General features: G+C 42.9%; 1 protein-coding gene across 1 annotated transcript in view; it reads left to right on the forward strand.

The window, feature by feature from the left end:
* Positions 1-8420: 8420 nt before the first annotated feature.
* The window catches only part of NSG2 (neuronal vesicle trafficking associated 2), a 36208-nt gene continuing 20212 nt past the window's right edge, over positions 8421-24416 (forward strand). The window contains exons 1-3 of the mRNA XM_057411948.1: positions 8421-8598; positions 9055-9205; positions 22887-23006. Of these exons, the coding sequence (XP_057267931.1) occupies positions 9077-9205; positions 22887-23006 (249 nt within the window). The 5' untranslated portion in view covers positions 8421-8598; positions 9055-9076. The remainder of the gene's footprint in view (positions 8599-9054; positions 9206-22886; positions 23007-24416) is intronic.

Raw genomic sequence — 24416 nt, forward strand, 5'->3', positions numbered from 1 at the left:
CTTATTAATCCCAGCAATTCTATCTTCTTGCCTACTTGTCTTAGACCTTGTCTAGCATGTCTCTGTTCTGCTTTCACCTCACTTCCCGCTCACTCCAGAATGTAGTTTGTGTCCGGAGCAGAGGCTGGTGAGCAGCAATGATTTCTCACCCTACAACACGTGTGAAGCCACAGGTAAGAGCCAGCAGCCTCTTTCCCAGAACCCCCGTGGTGGTGGTGATAGAATTACTTGGTTGGGATCTACTAACAGAAAAGAACTTTCAGTTGGCAGTACTTTGAAAAGACTCTTACATTTCAAATCACCTTGGGCCAGAATGCCCAAGCCAATGCATGGGGACAAAAAGATACATGCTGATTCAGGTTCAATTTCTAACTCTTTGGGTGATGAAGCCTAGCTTTCTACTGTAGTAACCAAGTTTCAAAGGCTCTGTTGTGAACCAGGGTAGTCAGAGAAGTTAAAATGCTGAAAAAAGAGTCTAAGGAACCTTGCCCAAGATATACAAACCAGAGTAGCTGACACATACACCATCACCATCTGCTCAGACTCCTGCAGTAATGTATTCTTTTCTTTAAGTCATATAGCCATCTAAGTGTATACCGCAGACGAGAAAGTAGTTGTAGTGTTGCATTAAAATATGCTTCTGTGATCTGATAACAAACACATTCAACAAGAAAAAAAGGGATTGGTTTCTACAGGAAAACTTGATTTAATCTCTCTTTGTTAAAAGGAGTCATAAATAAATCAGGGAACCTCAGGGCACTAGATCATATACTTGAGATTCCGCAAACAACTGATCCTCCTCTGAAGTCCTGAATTATCAGTGCAGAACCAAAAGCAAGTGTTACACTGTCCTGCTGTGCTTCCTGGGAAGCAGTGTTGTTCTTTCACATTCTTCAAAATGCATATCAGTTACCTGAAGTTTTTAATAACAAATCTCACTTGGAGTGTGAACTGAAGCAGATGTGCAAATATAGAGGTCACACTTTGTCTTTGTTTGCCTTGTTCTCAGTACATTATTTGCCTTTCTATACAGAACAAAAACTCTATCTTATTCCAAAAATTTGAAAATTTTTCATCTCAACCCTGTGAACAGTTGCCAAGAGATCTGAGGAGGTACCTTGTGGTGTAGAAGTGGGAGGGAGCAGCCAGAGCACACAGAGTAGCTGGAGGCATTGCTGCTGAATTCTTGGTACCCATAAATAATAGTGTCAGCTTCTTGTCTCAAGATCTTAAAGTTGGTCTGAATAAGTGCTTTTTTGTACTGTGTTTCATAAATACAAATGAATCTGTATGAGGGCAAGCACTGGAGAGTAAGGCCTTTGAGTTTTATATTTCTGTTCCATGCTACAGATTTATTGGTGAAACAAAGTTTAGCTGGAAATAGCACATCTTCTGGCCCTGAAATGTTTTGATTGGAGTTATCCCATTTGGTGTTCTTGCCAAATTGAGCTCTCCTTGTTCCTGGGGCATTTCTTGGTAGGTCGTCCCAGGCAATGCAACCACCTCTGTCATGGAGTCGCCTGTCCAATGGCACTGAGGACTGTCTAGGGCTTGAGGGCTTGATACTACAGCCAGTGGTCTTGGGCTACCACTTCCAACCTGCTGTAAAGCTAAAAACAGGAATATCCTGGAAGCTCCATTTTGAAATCCATGTCTGGAAGTGATGAGTCTTGGCTGAGGCTGGACTGCTGAAGCTCCTGCATTCCCTAACATGAAGCTGTGACTTTGGACAGGCTTCCTGGGATAGCCCACAGGATCAAGGCTGCACTGGAGACCCAGGTTTTTTGTGAGCTCCCACAGCTACTGTGTTGAGCTGGTGTTCGCAGATGCCATTGCCATTGCCAGAGATCATGTCACTGATCAGCCACAGGACTGGGAACTTGGGATCTGTGTTTTGGAAGTGGTTTGATGTTTCTGAAGTGACCTTTCTCGGAATTTCCAGTTTGTAGACATTTTCAAAAGAGTTTTTTCCCTGATTGATTTGGACCAAAGCCACCAATTCAGATAAAACATCATTTCCTGCAAACTGAAGGCTTAGCTTGCCATGCAGCTCTTCTGCTCATGCCTGATCTGCCCTGGTGATGTGATGAATCAGACTGCTCTGCCCTAACAGAAGAGGTTCTACAGTCCCGTGAGGTTATCATAACTTGACCATTACAACATAATTAATCACCAAGGTTAGTAATATTTCATTGCTGATTCCTCCCAGGAAAAGATTTCAGCTCTTAAGCAAACCTTTAGAACAGGATGTGGAGTTTTTTACATGGTCAGATTTCAGGAAAGTATATCTATATTGAGGTGACCTTTGCCTTCACTGGACATTTACATTGAGTAAATGTCTTTGTCTTTAGGGCCCTCTCTGGTAGTCAATGTTCACCTTTTAACTTCAAAGTTTCTAATACAATTTTGCATGGACTTTGACTAAAGAATAGCCTTCAGCAGGCAGTTCAATTCTGTTGGCTTTTTTTGGGTGCAGTGACTGTAAGCAAATTTTGGGCATATATGACATTTTGTATGCAGTAGGTCCTTAAATGTAAACCAAAACAGGATGCAACCTTGATTTATAGCTCTTGTAAATAATTCTCAGTGACATGGGCGGGTTTGCATATTATGTATATTTTCATTGCATAACCACTTATGTAACGACGATGATTGCAATTTGCATATAAACCAAAGCAGCCATACTTTGATGGTTTTAACATTACAGGCTTTCCAGCAAACTGAAGTAGCAGGGGAAAAGAGCAAAATTTATTGAAGTCTATTAAGGCCACAGTGAATTTTTAATAAATATTCACAGGAAGTTGCTCACTTGTTAGTGACAGCATCAAGGCCGTCTGAAAAAATCACATTTGAGCATTTCTGCCTGCCTTGTAGCTAGTGAAAATCAATGTGGGTAGCTGCAGTTTCATTTTATTAGAAGCAAAAGATATGAAGGCCCCTAAGGAAGAAATGGAGTATTCCTTGATCCTGAGAGAGGTAGAATACCTCCTGAAAGATGCTGAGTACTTTCACTTCCCATTGACTGTGGTACCTCTTGAATGGGCTGTCTTGTGTTTTCTGTGCTGTAGGTATGGAGCAGATTAATGAGAGGATTTCTTCTTCCTTCTCTAAATTGTGAACCCACACGTGTGTCTCATCGGATTAAACTGTGGATGTTGCTGGGCTGCTTGGGAACATGTCTGATTTGTGTAGTGTCCCAGAGGTCATGGCAAGGATATATTTATGCTGTGAACGTGTGAAATTTATTGCACGCCTGGCATTCTTGCATAGGCAAGAAACAGGCAGATTAAAAGAGCTATGCAGAAGTTTCACTCAGACACTGACAAATGCTCCTTCTCTTCCAGGATCTTTGTAATCTCTTGTATGGATTTTTTTTTTCCTGTTCTGCTCTATGCTTATTTTCTTGTTCTCAATGTGTGTGTGACAAAAAGTCTGTGGCACCAATGTAATTCTGTATAATGGATGAGCTCCTCCACAGCAATGACTACAAGTGGTTAACCCCAACTTAAAATGTACACAATCATGTTTTACACCTCTTGGTATTTTAAATACCTTCAACTACATGGAGGGTAAAAATTCTTGACTATGGTGTTAATTTGTCTGTGGGGTGATCTCCTAAGGAAAAGAAGATAAATGCCCACCTCACTTGACTCTGTTGTCCTAGACTGAGCAAAACAACAGGAGATGAGCAGTGAGAAGTGGTTTGGAGCACGGTCAGGGAACAGGGAATTGTCCTTTTATAATCTCTACAGGTCTGCATTTCCCTCAGAGAATTTTAGCAGCAATGGTCCCCTACTTTGGGTTTAGGTTGAGGTTGTGAAATTCTCATGTTGATGTGCTCTGTATAAATGTTACTTTCCATCCACATCATGGTGTTTTCTCCAGGAAAACACAGATCTGAATTCTGCCTATATATTTGTTAAGTCACAAGACTCAGATCAGGGTTGGGTTTTGCCTAAACTGTCTCCTGAGATTCTGCACTGGTTTTTATTGTTGTGTTAGTCTAATTTTGAAAAGAATTAAAGTGAGTGTTTGAGAAACAAAAGTGATGCTTTGGTAGAAGAATTAGAGGTGGATGATGTTACTCCTAGCATTGCCCTATCTTGACTACTGTGACTTGTCTGATTTTCCGAGACTGTCCTCACTTTGTGCCTTTGGGTTTTGTAGTTTTTCTTCTTAGTAATTCCTACTGCCTGTTCACATGTTTCCAAATACTTTAATTGAAAGCCTGATTCCCATCTTCTGAATATATGAAAACAGATAAAAATTATATTACTTATCATAATAATGAGCAAGAAAACTATAGGGAAAAGTGCATGGTGTGCAGGAAATGAAATGTATTTTATGAAGAGAGGCAGTGAGCATAAGAATTTCACAGATCAAGGAGCAAGTAAGTAAAATAATGCTCATTAACATTAAAGAGATGTTGATTTATATGTTCAGTTGATTTATATGTTCAGGCTTGAAGTGTAGAGGTTGAACTACTCTGTAACTGACATTTTGTTTACAAGTTGCAGAATTTACACTACAGAGAAATGTTATACCCAAGCCCTATTGCAAATATTATGCCTCATAACAAGAGCTAGTAATTTGCAGTGCAAACATAGTAAAAACAATGATTCTGCTCTGATTTGTTTAACTGGAGCTAGAAAATAATTGTGGTGGGTTGACCCCGGCTGAACACTAGGTGCCCATTCAAGCTGCCCCATCACCCCCCTCCTCAGCTGGACAGGGGAGAGAAAATATAACAAAAGGATTGCAGGATGAAATAAGGGCAGGGAGAGATCACTCACCAATTACCATCATGGGCAAAATACATTTGACTTGGGGAAAATTAATTTAATTTATTACCAATCAAATCAGAGTGGGATAATAAGAAACAAAACCTAAATCTTAAATTACCTTCTCCCCCATCCCTCCCTTCTTCCCAGGCTTAACTTTATTCCTGATTTTCTCTACCACCTCTCTCTCAGTGGTGCAGGGGACAGGGAATGAGGGTAGTGGTCAGTTCATCACACCTTGTCTCTGCTGTTCCTTCCTCCTCAGGGAAAGACTCCACATTCTCTTCCCCTGCTCCAGCTTGGGGTCTCCCCTGTGGGACAGTTCTTCATGAACTGCTGCAGTGTGGGTCCTTTCCAAGGCCTGCAGGTGGATATCCACTCCACCATGGACCTCCATGTGCTGCAGGAGCCTGCCTCACCATAATCTTCACCACAGGCTGCAGGGGAATCTCTGCTCTAGCACCTGGAGCACCTCATCCCCCTCTTTCTTCACTGACCTTGGTGTCTCCAGAGCTGCTGGTCTCACATATTTTAACTCTTCTGACTGCTGTTGCACATCCATTTTTCCCCTTTCTTAAATATGTTATCACAGAGGCTCTACTGCCATGATGGGCTTGAGCTTGGTCAGCAGTGTGTCTGTCTTGACATTACCTCTGTCAGACATAGGGGAAGCTTCTAGCAGCTTCTTTGGTAGCCCCCTGCTAGCAAAACCTTGCCATGCAAACCCAATACATTAACATACTGTGGGAGACTTATTAAAAAAATAGAAGGAGGCGTATATTCTTGTTGACAGAAGAAATGTATTGTTTATTCCTCCTGAGTCCCATGATGCTCATATTGCTGCTTTGTCTTACTGCCTGTCACTGAACTGCTCTGTGTGGGTGGATGTTTCAGAGTTTGTATTTGCTCCATAAGAAAATCAGTGTATTATTCTTTGATTTCTCATATTCAGTTAGGTTTGCTTTAATGTTGTCCCTAGAGAATATTCACTTTTAGGATATTACTGGCAATTTTAGACATCTGTTTTTTTTTATAAAAAACATCCTGCTGTGTAAATTTACTCCTAGTAGTTTGTTGGTTTGTGAAAGTGGCATTTTGCAAAGAGGTATTTCCAAACTGAAATGCAGCATAGTGACCTCAGGTAGTTACAGGGATACTTCAGTCTCATGGCAGAAATGGAGGTTAATGGATGCAATGCCAAGAAGGGCTTTGAGAGATTCAGTATCTCTCTGCACATCTCCCTCCACCACCCCGTAAAAATCTTCAGATGGTGCCACTGAAAGACGTTTAAAATGTGTTTCTACATAGAAAAGTCATAAGGTAAAAGCAGCATCTATTTACTTAGCACAGGGTCTTGCAGGTGGTACTCACAACTGAAAGACTTCTAGTGAAAAAGTGGCTCTATCTACCAGTGCTCAAGTGCTGGCAACGTCGAGCTGTGTTCTCTAGGTTATATGGAATATCTTCAGCAGAGTTTAGTTCTGTTTACTTATCACTAGATTTGCAGCTACATGAAATGTATTTTACAGTGGTAATAATGCACAAAAAGGAATGGGATTCACCTCGCTGCCTCTATGCCGTGTTATTCTGAAGAGTATTCAAGTATAACCAACTAAAGTCAATATATTAAACTCTGCAAATGTATCGGTGTGTTCAAGTGAGTAGACATGCTGAGCAAGCAGATAACCTTATTTGCAACCTTATTTTTCACTGTGTCACCACACTTCCCATGGGTTTGCACAAGTGATTCTGGAGATTTAACGTCAGTGTGTTTGTCAAGTTGCTTCAGACATCTCTTAAGTCAGAGGATCTGCCTAGTCCTCGCTAAGGTAGTATTTTGGCTAGCAGGATATTCACTGCCAATGTAGATGTGCACGAAAATGATTTTGTTTTCAGATCACGGAATGCATTTGCAAGCTATAAAAGGCATCATTTTGCTTTTCAACAAAGCATTCTCTTGTCCCTTGGTAATTACCAGATAAAGGTGGAAAACCCCAATGCCATTTCTATGGAGTTACAATGCAATATTCCCTTTGTATTTTTTAATAATATTTCCTAGACATTCAGTTGAAAATAGCCATTTTGCTGACAGAGGAGCTAGAGTAGTTCAGATATATGCGTTCAGTGGGAGATAACCATAGAGTCTCTGAATCTTTTTGGATGGTCAAATAATTTCAGGTGATAGAATCTGTAATGTATTGGAAGTTCGGGAAAGAGTTGCTGCAATCGCACTTTCTTGCTTGGAGCACCTGTCACTTGGGGAGAAGCTGATGAAGTTGGGATTGTTCAGCCTGGAAGAGGCTCAGAGACAGGCTCTGCTCAGCAGTGCCTGGTGACAGGGCAAGGAACAACGGGCCCAAACTGAGACACAGGAAAGTGTCATTCACTGGCTCTGGCAGGAGCCTGGTGCAGTACTCCTGCAGGCTTTGGCTCTGCATCTACCAAGTTGGCAACGTCTGGGACAAGACTGGGCTTTTGTCATCATTTGTGAAGGCTGTGCTTGGGGATTTTCTTGCAGCCACCACATTATGAAAGTCCTAATTCTCATCCTGAGCCAACACATCACAGTGACATTCATCTCTGCATGGAGCATGAGAAAAGGACTTTGCTGGGCTTATAACTTGCTATATATTTGCACAGATGCATATATATATATTTGTGTCAAGGGTCGATTTCTGGTATTACTACAATACTAAACCTTTAAGTTGTAGTAATTTAATAATCTTTAGTGAGTATTTTTTATGTGCTTCTTCAGATCTTTAGAGCTGGGATGCAACCTGCCAGCTTTCTTTGTAGGAATCTATTTCTGGTCTAGTCTGCAGCAATCTGAAGTTGCAGTTACCATTAAAGTTTTGTTGAATCTTGAGCTGAACATGCCTCTGATGAATGGGTTCTGAGGTGACTTTCTCCTACTCAGCTTAAGAAATCTTTCCTGAATTTCCTGAATACGAACTCCTAAAACCTTATGATGTGATTGATTTATTTTTTTTTTCAGATGGTTCTGAGGACATCAAAAAGCTACCTGCCAACAATTTTTAACACTCTGAGCAAAAGTTATTCCCAGTTAAGTTTCATATATAACAGAACCTTATTCTTAAAACCAAAGAACTCTCTTGGATGAAATTCACTGTTGAAGTTTGGCCTTACGTGTGATACAGAAAATTCCAACCAAGCATTAAACCCAGGCTCTTTAATGGGCCGTGTGAGGTGATGTCAGCAGCAGGTAGTTTCAGCTGCCTCATTTCTAACCCCTGCCCCATGTCACTTCTTGCTCTAGACGCTGACCCGCTGCACCAGGGCCAGGCTCGTACCAACACATTCCTTTGTTGTGTTTAAATGAATTTTCACAAGTGAGCTGAGAAAGGCTTTAGTATGGAAACAGTTCACGCCTTTTAGGAGTATATTTAGGTCTTGCAGGAGATGCCCGGTTGCAAGCTCCGGAGGCAGATTCCATGCCTAAAACCGAATCAAGCTGAATTCACCCGGAGACCCCATTCCCTGCAGCGCCCTCAGCGCCGCCGCCCGCCCCACTCGCGGCCTGCAGGGGGCGCCGCCGCCCGCCGGGGTGCGCGGCCGTGCGCGGCGGGGACGCCAGGGGGTGCCCGAGGCCGCGCTGCGGGCGGGCGGCGGCGGCGGGAGGCGGAGGGGGGGAGCTGCCGCCCGCGCCCGCCCTCAGTCGCGCTTGCGGAGCCGCAGCCGAGCGCAGGGCGCAGCGCTGTCCCTTCAGCACCGCGCCCGGCCCGCAGGCACACGGTAACGGCAACCTCCGAACCTCCCGCGCCGAGCCGAGACGCCGCCGGTGACCGCGTGGTTTGCAGTAAGTAGGGGCGCGGGAGCGGCCCCCCCAGCATCCACCCTGCGGAGCTGGGAGAAGGGTCTCAACCCCCGGGTGTGGGGCTGGCAAGGCAGGGGCTGTGCGCCCTCAGGGGGCTGCAAACAGAATGGGGGGGGGCGGGTGTCAAAAGCAGCTGTGGGGCCAGCGGGTGACATGCTCCATCCCCATGGAGGTTTGGGGGATGCCGTTGGCTATGTCGGTGTGTTGGGAGCAGCTTGGGCACACAATGGGGAGTTTAAGGGTGTCTGCGTAATGGTGGGGTATCTGCATAAGGCACGTCCAAATGTGTGTGTGGAGTCGTGGTGTGTTTGTGGTGTGTTCAGACACCCAGGTGGAAAAGCCCCGGTAACCACTACGCCAAGTCGAACGGAGCAGGGTGAGGCAGGAATCCTCCCCTTCCCGCTCCCCCTGTGACATTGATCATCTTGCTGGTTTTAGGTCTGGAAAATAAGGTCCAAGAATGGTGAAGCTGGGGAGTAATTTGAACGACAAGAACAACAAACAACCATCCAACGAAGATGGTTTTCAGACAGTTCCTTTGATCACACCTTTGGAAGTAAATCACCTGCAGTTCCCGGCTCCGGAAAAGGTAAAATCAGCCGGTGCTCCTGCATGATTATGCACACATACATGCCCCTTGGCTTTCACTGCCTTGGTGACTTACTGCTCTCTGATGGTACGAACAGTGGCATTGTTGTTTATTCAATAAATAAAAAGGGGTTACATTTCATAGTGTGTTTATCTGTTTTAACATGGCAAATAAACAGGCAGCTGCCTCCCAACTCCTTCCCTCCTCCCCCCCCCCCTTCCCAAATATTCACCACCACCCTTCATTAAATACAACTGGAGAAAGCTTAGTGTGTTTCTCTTGTAAGCACTGGAGAAACCGAGGGGCAGTTTACAATGCATTCTCAGTGAGATTAATTGCCTGTGTTGCAAGTAATGCAGCAACTCTTCCAAAATAAGCAGCTATTTTAATTATCTCAGTTAAGGTTTGTTTTCTCCATGGCTCTGCAAAGCTTGTTTGCGTTGAGGACACTGATTTCTCTGGAGAGAGCAGCTGCGCTCCCCCAGGCCCGGGACGGCAGTGGAGCAATCCAGGGATTCATCTCCCGGATTGGCTCCATCCATGGGGCAGCTCTCTCCCCTGCCCACTCAACATTCTCAGAACTGAATGTAGCACTAAAATGCCCACATATGTGCATCAGCGATTGGCTGTGGTTTTGTGTCCGGGACCTTTTAGATGTAGAATGTGCCTGGGAATCTTTTGTCTGTACCGATGCGGTGATGATGCATATCGATACAACCTGGTGCCAACATGATGAGACTGTAAAAATCTGTATGCCCAACAGTCCTTACAGAAACAAAGCTTGTCTGCAGTGTAGTTCCCAGATACCACAGAGATGGAGCCAACTCACCCAGAAGTACAGACAGAATGATTAGATCTCATAGGATAATGGAATAATAGGAAAATTAACACTGATGATTATTGAACATATATCCTGCTTTTACTGTAGTACATGAACTTTAAATGCATTAGGAAAACATGATGGATGTGATAAAACTGTCTAGATAGGCGAACTATGTTTATTTTGAGGTAGAGCTGAGTCAACTGCCTTTACATCCTGGGAACCAGAGCTATGCCAGACAAAAGAACTAGCTTCACTCTCCATGTGCCTCATGGAGCAACTTTGCTGCATTCAGGAGAGTTACGCTTCCATGAATTGTTGTGAATGAGAGGCTAAACCAGCCCTTATCTATAAATAACATTAAGCAAAAAAAATCAAGCAAAGCAGTGTGATTTATGATAAATGTCTGAAAAGCTCCGAGGAAATTACAGATGTGTAAAAGTGAGCTCATTTAATGCTAGTACAATGGCTCATTAAGATCACGCAGTGTCACAGGATGTGAAATTTAAATGACTCATGGAGCAGGTGAGGCACGGATAACTTAGCAAAAATCCTTTCAAGCTAATAAAGTGGTAATGCGTGTTCTCAGGACCAGCACCTTCTAATTGCCTGTTGGTGAACAAATACTGGAGTGTATTGGTCTGGTGTGATTCCTTGCTGATTTTTCTGCTTAAACATGCCTACATCAATAATTCACATGTTGTTAGGTTACATTACCTTCATTAGCATACATTACTGCCAATGCATCTACTGACTTCCATATTTTTCTTTGCTGGAAGCATGGGATGTATCTCCAGGAGTGCTAAGAATGATTCAGAACTCATTAGAGTCAATGGTATTGATTTCTGCAGACTGCTTCAGCTCCTGTGTGCAGTAGGCCTGGAGTTAACAGTGGCTGGCAGTCCGTTCTCAAGAAGGAGAGGTTATTTATGATAAAAGCAAAATAATTCATAACCTCTTTCCTTTGCTCATAGTGGAGCAGATTATGTTGGGGTGAGTTCACTCTGAGGCAGAGGGTCCCTTTAAAGACCTGCTAATAAGGAGTTGAGCCTCAGGTGAAAAGCTTGGGCAAAGGTTAAGTGATGGGGGAAATTCCAGCTTTGTACCCAGTAAAGCAAAGCTGTTATTGAATGCAGTCAGACTGTGAGCCTGAGGAAGAGCAGACGTGGATTTCAAGTCTTTCAGAGTGTATTCGTATTTGGACTTGCCTTGCAGTCAGGAGGTAGGGTTAAAAAACCCCTGAACAATGAAAATCGATTTGACTTTTTTTCTGTCCATTCCTAAAACCTGCCAGCTGTTGACTTTTAGCTTGGGAGAATGCAAATATAAGCCAAGGTGGTTTCTGTGCTTCTTGCATGGGATGCTGCATAAATGACCAGAGCCAAACCAGCTTTGGTGGAGGGTTTGCGTTCAACAGCTCCGAGGCGGTTTGCTCACTTGTTTTTAAAGTCAAGCCCATCTCTCCTCGCTGTTAACCACAAGGCGGCAATGCTCCCAGCCCTGCTCCTGGCCTTCCCGCCTGCTCCTGCCGATCACAGCGCCTTTGCCATCGCAACAAAGCGCTGCTAGTGTGCCCGGGCATTGTCCTGTAAGTGAAACCTGGGGAAAGAATGCAACCAATCTGCTAAATACTCCCTTGTCTGGGCTTCTCTTTGCCATTAGAGGGTATCGTCATTTAAGAAACTGCGAGCCCTTGACCTGCATCTAACCTTGGGTCCAGGGCATCCAGGGTGCATCAGAACCAGAGCAAGGAGGTTTGACTGCAGCCTGGGGCTCTGTACTTGCCCTAGCTTCAGTCTGTCTGAAGGAGGAGTAGTGTCAGCTTTGGCTCGTGATTCGAGAGTGTATGAGGTCTGTGCTGGGTAATCCAACTGCTGTTACTGCCAGTGTGCAGTAATACCTTCACTCCATGTATGTATATTGCATGGCAAGGGTTTGCAAGCTCTGTTAATATAAAGGCTTTTTTCCAGTTGAGTCTTAGACACCTGCATGCACATTGGAGGAAAAACAAGCCTGTTTGTCCATAAACTTACCTTTGCAGATCCTTAAATGCACCCCACAAAGCCTATGGAATCTACTGACTAAAAAATACGTTTTTAAGGCTTTAAATACCTGACTTTTTCTTCATCTAAAGATGTTTTTATAGCAGGATCACTTGAAAGTCACTCAAAGTGACTGTCAGTATTAATCTCTGTAGGTGTTTCACCATGGATTCATCTCTTTCAGATGTTTTCAGTGTCTGGCTCCCCTTTTAGAGAAAGAATACAGAGAAAGAATATAAAATGGAGCTTTTGCTCATGTGATTAATCCCTGGAGCACATCTCTTTTCAGATAGCTCCTTGATTATAAGAAATGATGTAGGGGTAGTAGGAGGAAACACCTTTCTTAAAGGTATTCTTAAACTTACTGGCTGTCCTTTTGGGCATGCTTTCCTAACAGGCTTGTTTTGCGAAGGGCTGTGTGCTTAGCAGCTCCCTCTGACTTCCACCTTGATGCTGTTGGGAAAATGCAGGCAGGAATTCAGGAGGTTTGAATTTGGCAATCTTTATTTAAAATTATTGACCACTGAACCGACTGTTTCTTTTTCCACCAAACGGGGATGATTCCTCCCAAGGCTCATGCTATTCCTTCTGCAGCATCAGCATTCTCATTGTTCTGCCAGCAGCTGTATGGCTGCAAGGGGAGAAACGTACCCGGGACAGTAATTTCTTCCCTAGGGTGCTAAGCCTGCTTAGTTAGTGTATTTGTATTTATTGACTACCTTCAAGCATTTCCCTCATCCTCTGATTCTCTTGCTGGGGCAGCATTTGCAGAAGGCAGCCAGATGCTTTTAAAGCATTTTTCCGTGTTTTTTTTTTGCTGGAATCCATCCATGTAAGAGGAACAATAGCCATCACCAATGACAAGCCTTTGACCTGGCTTTTTATGTCTCTGAATTTCATTTCTTCTTACTCAAAAAGCCAAAAAAAAAAAAAAAAGAGAAGTCTTTTTTCTTTTAGGACCAAAGGGGAAAAGGCTGTCTGTTCACTTGTTTTCCTAGGCACAGACAAAGTGCTTTGGCTGTAATTGTTACGTGTCTCTGCAATGATAATGTTAGAAGATACGCAGCTTTCCAGGGACCATACTGCTTCACTGAAATTTTAAATGAGACCAACGACTGGGGACCCTTTGGTCTCATAGGCTTGCTTCAGTTTGCTCCAGCAGGAAATGCCTCTGTTCTGGCAGTAAAAATCCCAATTTTACATAATACAAAAGTGCATAAAAGCCATTGTCAGGGCTGAAAAAAAAACATCCGGCATCTCTTTTGTGGTGAAGGCTGCAGAAGGCTTGTCATGTGGTCCATTGTTCTCTACTTTGAATGCATCTGGAGGCTTGAGAAATAATTTCTCTGGTGACAAATTCCTGCCATCCAGTCCAAGAAAGAAAAACAGACGTAACTGCTTTCTTCAAATGCTTTTCCCAACCCATGTGCCTGCCTTTCTCCCTCCCTGGCCTCACCTCTCTCTGAGTAGCCGTGGCCACGCGTGTACACAGGGTAATCAAGAGTTCCTGAAAATCAGGAGGGTCCCTTGTGTTCACAGCCTGTCCCTATCGGTTTAACAGAAAAGAATGTTTTGTCCTGGCCAGCTGAGCAGGCATAATTAATAGTATGCTGGATGAGTGCTTTTGTACCTAGGGGACTACTTGCAGCTCCATGCTGAAATACCTATGTCAGCCTTCCCTCCGCGAAGCCCAGCAGCACATGGTGGCTGCAGCCAGCCTGAAGGCACATGCTGTTAAGGCAACATGGAGGTGGTTTGGGGGTGCTGCTACACGTGGTGGGGCCAGAGGCAGCTCAGCCTCCCCTACTTCTGTCTGGGGGGCTGCTGAGGCAGCTGGGGTACGTGGCTGTGCTCCTGTTCATGCTGCTGGTGAATGTGGTGGGATGGAGCAAACAGCAAAAGGAGAGATGGGGAAGGGCTAGTAATTGTGGCAGTTGAAGGGAGGAAGAGTAAAAGGAGGAGGAGGATGCAAAGAGAAAGAAAGCATGCATAAAAGAAAGGAAGGAAACAAGAAGAAAGCATTACAAATATGAAGGGGTGGGCAGGTTTTCTTGCCTTTCCCCATCCTTTCCTTTCTCCCCTTGGGATACTCTGCCTAATCTCTACGAATACTGAAGTCTGAGACTTCCTCTCCTGTGGCATTGTCCCCCTCCTGCACTGTGCAAATCCATTTGTCCTCTAAATGTGTATTTGAATATAAACATCGCCTCTGCTCATTAAGCTGTAATAAATACTTGCAGCAGCACGCCCTCTGGCAGTATGGAGTTTCTGGGGTAGCCTTTCTGATTTTGTTTGCGTGCTTTGGACAGCCCTGCTCAAGGGTCTTGGCAGTTCATGCTCCTCTTTCGGTATAGCTGCTGTGGGACCATCCTTCTCCTAGCACACTGAGCACCTCCATCCACAGGCTATCCGCTCACAGCAAGGACTGCACTGCAACCCAAGCATGTGCCCGCAGCCTTTGCAGGCACCTGGGGTGGCATTCAACTGCCTTCCTTGCATACTGATAACGCATGGCTGCTGCAGATCTTCACCAGAGAAAATCTTGCGATTTGTGTAGCCTGTGGAGAAATTTTCTCTTCTTTATTTCACTGCCATCAGTGACTGAATTAGCTGGTTTTAAAGCTAGCTTGTGCCTGGTTTTGTGAGCTCCCTCTCTTAACCCCAGTATTGTCTGCACTGGAATTAGAGCTGTGTTCTGCAGAAACAGCAGAAATGGACACAGGAAAAGTCTATTAGGATATAGATGTTTGGTTAAGTCTGTTGTAATCTATTCTTTTTTGTTTGTTTGTTTTCTAACATAAAAGCCCATTGCTGCAAGTAGAAGTTGCTTCAGTAAGATCATGAAGTGAACCCCATCTACCAGTTACTTACTGGTCTGGAAAGTAAGACTGCCCAGGATTCTTGTCTAGTGTAAATCAGTGTAGTTTAGATCAGTGGAGCTCTGCTAATTTACCCTGGCCAATTTACCATCACTACAGCTGTGAGATTGATTCTTTTGTCTGCTTTGCTGTACTCTCTGCTGGCTGAACCTACTGAAATCCATTTCTGTCACCCCTTCAAAGCCTCCTGTGGGTTCCTAATGGTTATGGTCACCTAGGGATTTGTAGGGAGACTTAGCAGGATAATTTTCAAGCTCATTTTGTGCTTGTGAGCTATGCCTTTCTCTCCTCAGCTGCTTTCAGCTTCCAGTGCAGCCCTTATATTCTGCGCTGCCTTTCATTGGTGATGCCAGGGCTGATTATATTTGCTGTCTTTGTCCTTTTATGATGTTCCTTCTGCCTGGAATACCCTCTTGGCACTCACTCAGGAGACCACTTTTTTCCTACCACCCTCTGTGAAACTCATTTCCAGCACAACACCCATTAGATGAGCTAAAACAGGGGGGAAAACAGCAGAGTGTTTCTGACTGTGGCTTTCTCCATTGACTATGGATTTGATCCCAGGGCATCCTTTTCTTGAATTTTCCTTTTTGTTTTCTTTTTGCTGCTTAATATTTCAGGCATTTTATGTATTCAAATGGTGACTAGGATTCCATGGGGACCACCATTACATACACCTCAAATGCTTATTTTAATATTAATCTCTGAGAAGTCTGCCTGTTGAGATGTGGTCATCCTATAGATTTGGAAGCATAGCTGCCTCTCCCCTGGAATGGGACATAGTCATAATTGTTTCGGAAAGTTCTAAAAGACCTAATTGTCTAAAAACCTGAGCATTTGCAGCATGGTGATGGCCAGGTAGTCTGAGATTACTGGTCCACCCTGTCCAGTGTGTCCTGTTTCTAGCAGGAGCTAGTGCAAGAGTTAGAAGGAGGTGCAGGAGATGCTACAGTAGGTATGGGGATGCTGCAGTAGGCATGGAGATGCTCATGTCTGTCAATGTTTCATCCTAAGCCTGCAAAGAAAGAGATTGTTTTAAGCCCTAAACCATGATTTTTTCCATCTCTTTTCCTATACTCTTTTACTGCTGTGTATTTTCACTTCAGCTATTGTTGGCAATGTGCACATCTCATTTGCTCTTTGAAGCTGGCAGTGTAGGAGGGTTAGAGCTTGTAGGTCACTGGAGAATTTTGTGTGTGAGCAGGTGGTAAATTTTAGCCATCCCTTGGCTTGTAGCACGTAAGCATAGAAACCAGCTCAGTCACAGCAGATTTAGTGCCAAGTCTGAGAGTCACCATCTTGGTACCACCAGTAACCTGGACAGCATGCTACAGCTGGGACATGGTCTAAGGTCTTTCTCAGCTCTTGATGCTCAGTTGGGTGATGAAGGCAAAGGAAATCATGATGTGTAAGTGTCTATTTTCTGTTCTCTCTCTGCAAGGGATGAAGAAAGGCATGGAAACGAGTTAAACCCAGAGTCTCATTTTCATTTAAAAGTGAGCATGACTAATTTACATGGAAACTGCTGGGGTGTTACAACCATTTTGTGGGACTACAAAGTCCATCTTTGAACCTGGAAGAAACCTTTATCCTTAGTAGGAGAAACACATTTTGTTTATCTCTTCTGTCAATCTGACAGCCACTCCGAGTGAGACTCTTCATTATTAATAATCCTGGGAAGTAGTATTTTAAATTTTTATGGTTTGCACTTTGCAGCACCTGAACCACAATATATTACATACACCATGGCAGTGAAGTGGGAATTACAGCAGGGCTGCATGTCCTTTGCTAAATGAATAATTTATAGCTTTCACAATGCCAGTTACGTTAAATATTATTACTCATTTCTTCAGGGAAAACCATAGAGCTCAAACGCAAATATAAAGTGGCAATAAATGATGTTACATTTAGCCAGTTGGAGACAAGACTCAGAATTCATATCAGTTCATTTTCTGAAACACTTACTTCATCCCACTGCAGGAAAATCCTTTTTAAGGTTCCATGCTTAATGTGATATTTTTCCATTTGTCACATTTCACGTCTACTCTGATCCTTCCTTCTCAAAGCAAATGCTTTTAATATAATCCACTTGGTTAAAAGCTTGCTTTCTTTTTTCTTTCAGCATCCAAAATCTCTAGTTTTCCCAGCACTCCCCTACTGTTTACTTTCTCAAGGTTGCTGAGGATGGATTTCCCACTGGTGTGCACAGACTCTTATCTGTTGTTTCTCACCTCAGCACACCTATAATTTTCCAAAGCATCACTACAGAAAAGGTGCCTGGTCCTGCATTCATTAGAGCCGAGGAAAGCTTTCCTATTGATTCCAGTGGTGTCACTAGCAATAAGCCAAGAATAATAAGTGCATTTAGGTTTAGGACTCGATAAATGTATTAGCAAACAGTACCATTAGAAAAATCTTGTTTGTGTGGAGCAGCATGATAAATATGGCTTGTTGTCCCATTGTGTTTGGGTTTTTAGAACTTTTACAAGCCATTCGCTATTGGCTGCTACTGAGCTTTTGCAGGAAAGTATTTGAGGGATTGGAATGAGGAACCAGAAGATGCAACAAGGAATAAAAAGTAAACCCTTTCAAGACATGGAGAGTGTTGTTGTTACAAGTGCTAACCTAGGATCACTGAGGACATCAGTTCTGCAGAAAGCTGCTTTTTTCTATGCAGCATCTGACTTACTACCCACCCCAGCCATATCTTGCTGTCCCTTAATCCCAAGAATATTACATTTGTATGGAGGATGTCCTGGGGATACTATTAGCATTCAGTTAATGAAAACCTGAGAAAACCTGGTGCACTGTGAGTAGTAGCAAGCAGTGGTCTGTCTTCGTGACACAACCAATTGCTGATGTGACTCAGCACATTACTAAACCTCTTTTTAATAGTATATTCCCATAGTACTCCACCAGTATTATGGAATACTGGGGTCATGCTGGTCTGTAAAGTGCTTTGAGGCATCTTGCAGAAGAATGTCACAGGAGCCCTAAGCATCAGGGTTATAACTGGCTGTGAGAAGGTGATTGAAGCCAGTTTAAGCTCTGATCTGTCCAAAGCACTTAAATGCACACTTCAAATATCTGACTAACATCCCCTCGATGTTAATAGGACTACTCACATGCTTAAGTGCTTTGCTGAACTGGAAGTTAACAAGTACAAATGCTAGATAAACTTGGTTACAGAAGGAGCTTCAAGGACTGCAGTGTGGATTCCTCTAATTAGATGTCTTTTCACTGGTGCATGGAAGCCCTTTTATCTCTTCCTGTATTCTTACAATCAGTTTGCAAACTCCATCTAAGAAGCAACTTTCAAAGAATGTTTTTATGTCAGATATGAAATGAAGAAGGGTTATTTATTTGTGTCCCCTTTATTGCGTCTGCCATGAACAGCACAGTCTTTCTGCAAGTTAAAGGTGAAGGGTCTCTGGGAAATCACAGGATCATAGAATAGTTAGGGTTGGAAAGGACCTTAAGATCATCTAGCTCCAACTCCCCTGCTACGGGCAGGGACACGTCACACTAAACCATGTCACCCAAGAAGAGGTCACAGCAGCAACATAATTTGCATGGAGATCCCCCAAGCTAGTGTTCATCTAGCTCCATCTACAGTATAGACTTTAAAGGACTACAGATAGGCTGGCCTAAACTGGCAGGGAGATTGCTGTCTTTGGTGGACCATCACAACACGCGAAGTGAGGCACAGGCATAAGCTGGTGCTGGATCAGGGATGATGGAACACAAAGGCTGACTAATGTCCAAAAAAGTTCAAAGGGTATTTATCCAGCAACTGCAAAGGCTCAAACAATCCAAAAAGCTGATGGGGCTGCTCTTGCTTTTAAGTATTCATTTTGTAGGTGTGCAGGTTGCTTCATGAGACGAATAATAATAATAACAATCCCCTGCTCTTGCAAGTTCATGTTTGGGGATGCCAACCTAAAACAGCCAGACCCTTCTCACCGTGAGGAGTGTGAGTTAGGGAGCATGCAGGAGGAGGTGAGAGCTCAAGGAGGCAAGTGCAGAGAATAGGCAGAATGGTGTTTCTGCAGTGGGGGTAGAGAGGGGGTGAATTGTTTTCCTTTTAGGAGTATGCAAGAGACTATTTGTCCATTTAAGCACTGGTTCGATTGTCTGCATTTATTGTCTGAACTCAGGAGGCACAGCTAAGAATTGCTGCCAGCTCTGGGAGTTACAGCAGTTCATTTCCACCTTAACAGCATTGCAGAGAAGGGAATGAGGAGATGGGCATTTCTTTCACTTGAGCTTGCTTGGAATTGCAGTCTGCACAGGACCCCAGTTTTACACTCCCTTTTGCTGTTTCAATCAAGAATAACTCTACTGAAGTCAGCAAAGCTGCAAAACGAACAAGAAGAGAGAATGGGGATCATTCTGCTGGCTGTGGTTTGTAATAAACGCCAGTAGCTCTCCCAGGAAACCTGTCATGGTGTGAGATGAATGTACCTTGTTTGCATTGAAACAGTGGGATCCTGGGCTCTGATCGAATTGCTCTGGGGCAGCCGGTGATAAATGAATGCTGATCATTGCACTGACTGTGGAGCCAGTGGGGTTTTTATTACTGTACATCCAACAGCGATTTGGTTAGAATTTCTGGAAGATTTTACTGCCAGGAATTTTTTCGCAGTGACAAAGTGGAAAGAAAAGGTGTAATTGGACTGATGGCAGGGAATGCGGGGTGGGGAGGGAGGAGGCAAATCTGCATTCCCAAATCAGAAAACTGGAAAATGAAAACAGAACAACCAACCAAAATAGCAAACACCCAATAATGATACATATATAAGATTAACCATTCCTTTTCTAAATTTGCACTTAGATTAATACTTTGTATTTTGAAAAGTTCTTTTGATAGCTCTCATTTAAACCTGTTTAGAGACACATCTGACACATGCATGGGAGGCTGTCAATGTAGCAAATGCTCTGCTAAAAGCCCTGTGTGTGGGGTGTGGTGTATCCCTGTATTACCATCTGACAATGCTCGCTCCTGTCCCTGGGTACTGCCAGGGGTGGTCTCACTAGTGCAGGAGGCTCGAGGGTTGTGATGAGCACAACTCAATTTCCAGAAGCCTTTGCGTGGGCATCCTGATGGCAGCTTGTTGGATGGAGAGGGGGTGAATGGCTGCAAAAGTGGGATCCGTGTGCAGGCTTATTTATTTAGACTGTAGGGAACTGAACTGTAGTTCTCTTCTTCTGCATGTGCACGCCGTGCCCTCAGCAAAATAGCATTTTTTATCGTTACAGCCACAATATTGAATGCTACCCACACACTATGGTTTTCTGTCTGTCCATTGTCATTTTATTTCTGTGCTCTCTTTCAAAGAGGAGACCTTACTGACTGCCCTGGCTTTCTTCTGCCAAGTAATTCCACCAGGTGCCTGACAAAGATACTTCTGGAGAGCAGATATTTAGCTTTTGCGATGTCAAAAGGCATTTAGCAAGGTATTCCTTACCTGCTCTACTAAAGCTTTTTGATACCACTGCAGGTTTCTTTGCAAAACACTGACCAGCAGGATGACCATGGCTCTGTGCACACACATCTCGCTGCTGGCACTGCCAGCAAGTTGTGTTTCAGTAGCTTCTGATCTGGCTGGGGACTGAGCTTACTTATTTATTCACAGACATGATAGACATTGCTACTGGACTTGAATCTGATGCCTTCTGGTTTATTTTCAGTCTCATGCTGTATCCCTGTAGACAGCATAAGTCAAACTTTCCAGCTTATAGGGTACTGGTTGAATGTAACAGCAGTTAAAAAATACCTGTAAGAAAGCTGGTGTTAATGACAAAGAATGGAAGAAAATTCAATTATATTTAGATACAAGTAAGGCTTGTAATTTATTTTTATTTTATTCTATTCTGGCTTCATGGTCCATCATTAAGAGGCAACATCAGAGCCTGTGGAAAAGCCCTCATATGCATGTAAAAATTTTGTCTGCAGCTAACATATCAAGCAGGAAGCATGAATTTGGGAGAATTGGATGCTGCAACTGGTCAGTTTGAAAGGAGAATGAGTGGAATTTCTGAACACTGGTTGGCAAGTGTTGAGGGCTGACACTCTACAATTTGCTGTACAGGGTTTACAAAAGGGCAGCGAGAAGATTGGGGGCCAGCTGCATGGAGGCCTGAGTGCATTTGCCTCCTTTTGAGTGAGAAAATGAGGTTACTCCTTGTTTGTAACTCAGAGCTGAGCCGGTTTGTCGTGGCTGGAGAGAGAGCTTTGCTTTATTTGTCGTCTCAGAGCACAGTGGGGCTTGATTCAATACCAGATTCAGAGTAGGATTAGGGTTCATCCCAAGCCCTCTCAAACAAGCTTGTCCCTATGTGTCATTTCCCATCATCTATGTCGTGTCATCAGAAATCCTGAGTTCCGAAATGCTAATACAAATAAATATATTTGGGTGGCTTTTTGTCCCCTCTTCTTCCCAAGTCTTAATGTTGCAAATGCTACTGTAATAAATATTGCTGAGAGGGATTTGCTGAAGGATGTAAATATTCATCAGTCTTTAATGATTTGCATTTGAATCCAGAAAATTGGCTTATGACTCCTCGCTGGTTTTCTCACTTGGATTTTCACATGGCATTAAGCGCAGCAGGATTAAATACCTGGGGTTTTCTGTGGTCCAAACCAGACTTTGCTATCTTCATTTGGAAATAGGTTCTTCATTAGCTGGCAACTCAGCCTTGTGCATCGCTTAATCTTTTTCAATCCCTCATGACTTTTTGTTTCTGACAAAGAGCTTTAGGATCACTCTTGTCGCTCTCACATGAACCAGTCACCACTCCCGGAGTGTTTAATTTTCACCTTGGCAAGGCTGAGGCTGTCAAAATGGGAGGCCAGCAAGATGAAGTGTTGACCCTGGAGTGGAGAACTTCAATGTTCTATCTTTTTGTGTTTAACATATCAGAACCTTGCAAACCACACCAAACCATTGTGTGCTTTGTGGACCTTATTCTTGGTTGGGAATCCTGTGCAGAAGCACAGTGTGTGCTCACAGCCACAGGCCTCCTTTCTAGGAATGAGCTCCAGCTCTTGGCTGGGGCCATTTTGTCTTCTCGTGCATTCTCCAGCTAGAGTACAATAGTGTGGCTACACTGGCAAGCTCTCACAATGCTCTTTAGCTATATAGGCTCATGGGTGGGTAGTCTTTTAAGAGTCTTATGTATAATGAGGTGGATACACTCACTCCTCTGAAGGGCTGTTAGTTTCAGAGCACAGCCCCAATGCTTACCCCCCTGGTGGCAGTTGGCATTGTGTTACCTTCTCTGTTTGGTGCGCATTTTACCCACAGTATTTAGGGTCATTCTAGATTACAGATAAATTCAATGCAAATTGACAATGCAATATTGGGAATTTGACCTTACCCTTTTAAAAGCCATTTTAAAAGTGTAAGACACCTTGTTTTTATAAGATTAGTAGGACCTGGATTAGTCAGCAAATGAAACTGAGGACAACCCAAATGGTTTTCTTCTGGGGAAAACCCAAGTTGATAGTAGAAGATTCATATGGATAATCTGGAGCCTGAATAAATGAGACATCAAATGGCCAAAATTTAAATTTGTGTAAGTGGAAGTTTTTAGGATGGGGCTATAGTAAGCAAGGGCTCTTCTTTAGGATGGGCTGTTACTCTGCATGTTCTGCCTGTGGAATATGATATAAACATTATATGCCTACTCCTAAACAAAACAGGTGTCAAACATTTTGTTGTCAGCTATTTTAGGACTCAATGTGCTAAGCTCACTGTCCTAGGTCTTTGGGTTTGCCTGGCTATTTATTTGTCTCTCTTAGTTCCTGAGGGTATAATGAGTTTCTGATAATTTGTGTTTCTAAGATACTTTTGTAGGTCCAGGGAATGGTTTGTATAGACAAGCTTACATAACAAAAAGATGTGTGGAGAAACCTTATAAGTGTTACTATTTTCCAGGTAATTGTGAAAACAAGAACAGAGTATCAGCCTGACCAGAAGAACAAAGGAAAACTCAGAGTGCCCAAAATTGCTGAATTCACAGTCAGTTTCACTGATGGAGTAACAGAAAGGCTAAAGGTAAGAAATGGTTATTCTGCTGCCTTGTGATGCAAATGCCATTCACTTTGCAATAACTGAATCAAAGTGACAGTAAAGACATAACAAATTTAACACTCCACTCATCACTAGGGTCAAAGAGAGGTTTATCTGCATGAGTAAAAAGCTTTTTTCTTTAGGACAGGCATGAAAATACGTTCATAACTAAATCTCAAGTAGGAAATGTTTTCCTTTTCCTACTTAGGAAAAATGAGGAAAATATTTTCCAGCCCAGGTGGAAAGTAAACCAGGATTGAATCCTTTTGCTTCTCAAACATTTGTGTTTAAAAAGAACAAAAAAAAATCACAGGGAAGGTTGATTGAAAGTTTGTTTTGACTTTAAAAAGTTCTTTTGTCTTCTAGTCAAACAACCCTTTTTGTAGTTAAGATATTTTATTGGTATATAACTACATCATTATAGATTAAAAGCTATTTCAAACTGTATTTAAAAAAAAGAGATATTGGACAAGTACCCAAGCATATCCTGTCCTGTAAGCAGGTTTGGTTCACAGGAATTGGAATTTTCTGGTGAAAAATATTTCCTGGAGAAATTTTTGTCAGGTTCTACTCAAACATAAAAAGAAACTCAGGAATTATTGAGTGTCACCCAGTTCCTGTTGACTGCAGCATCTTAGTATGGCTCAGTTCCTCCTAAAATTAGACCCCAAGCATGTAGCTGCTAGTATTTTCTTCCTTTTCATTGAGAAAATACGCTGCTTTTCCTAAAACACAGAGCATGGGTGTGATAAAAATGTGAGATCTGATTTCACATTTCCAGTCAGAGGAAATATCAATGATTTGAGTAGGGAGGGAGTGGGCAGTGCCCAGATATAGTCCTGTTCCTTGAAAAGCTAGGATTGGGTTTATAAATTTTTGTGAAAGCATATCATAGAATCATCCTTAACAATTAAGGAATTGACTCAAGGAACTTATAATCTTTCATTTGGCCCAGCTGTTCTTAGTTTTGCAAGGAATAAAAAAGTGTATTATCAATCAGTATTTCTAATAATTTAGAAGAAAAATACACTTTTAAAATTGGAATTCTATCCAGGAAAAATTGTTGCCATTTATTCTTGAGAGACTTCAAGATAAAGCCTGTTCAACTTGGAAGGAGAAATGTTTAGCTACTCTTTTATGCAGCACTACCGAACGGCACTGTTTCTGTTCTTTCCAGAAAATACCTAACGTATGTTTCACAAGAACAATTCTGCTTCTTTTGTCCAGGATATTTAAAGCCATCATTTACTCTTAAGAGGTCTGTGAATAAATGTTTATAGCTTCTTGGTGGCTTTTTTTTTCCAGTGGACATCATATGTTTTGATCTAGGTTACTTACCAGGGGCTTACACGCTGCTGATTTGACTGAATTCTTCACTGATGTTATTGCATGTGT

This window comes from Pezoporus wallicus, unplaced genomic scaffold, assembly GCF_028554395.1.
Source record: "Pezoporus wallicus isolate ANWC-B61680 ecotype Strahan unplaced genomic scaffold, APGP_CSIRO_Pwel_v1 contig_6354, whole genome shotgun sequence".
Lineage (NCBI taxonomy): Eukaryota > Metazoa > Chordata > Aves > Psittaciformes > Psittacidae > Pezoporus > Pezoporus wallicus.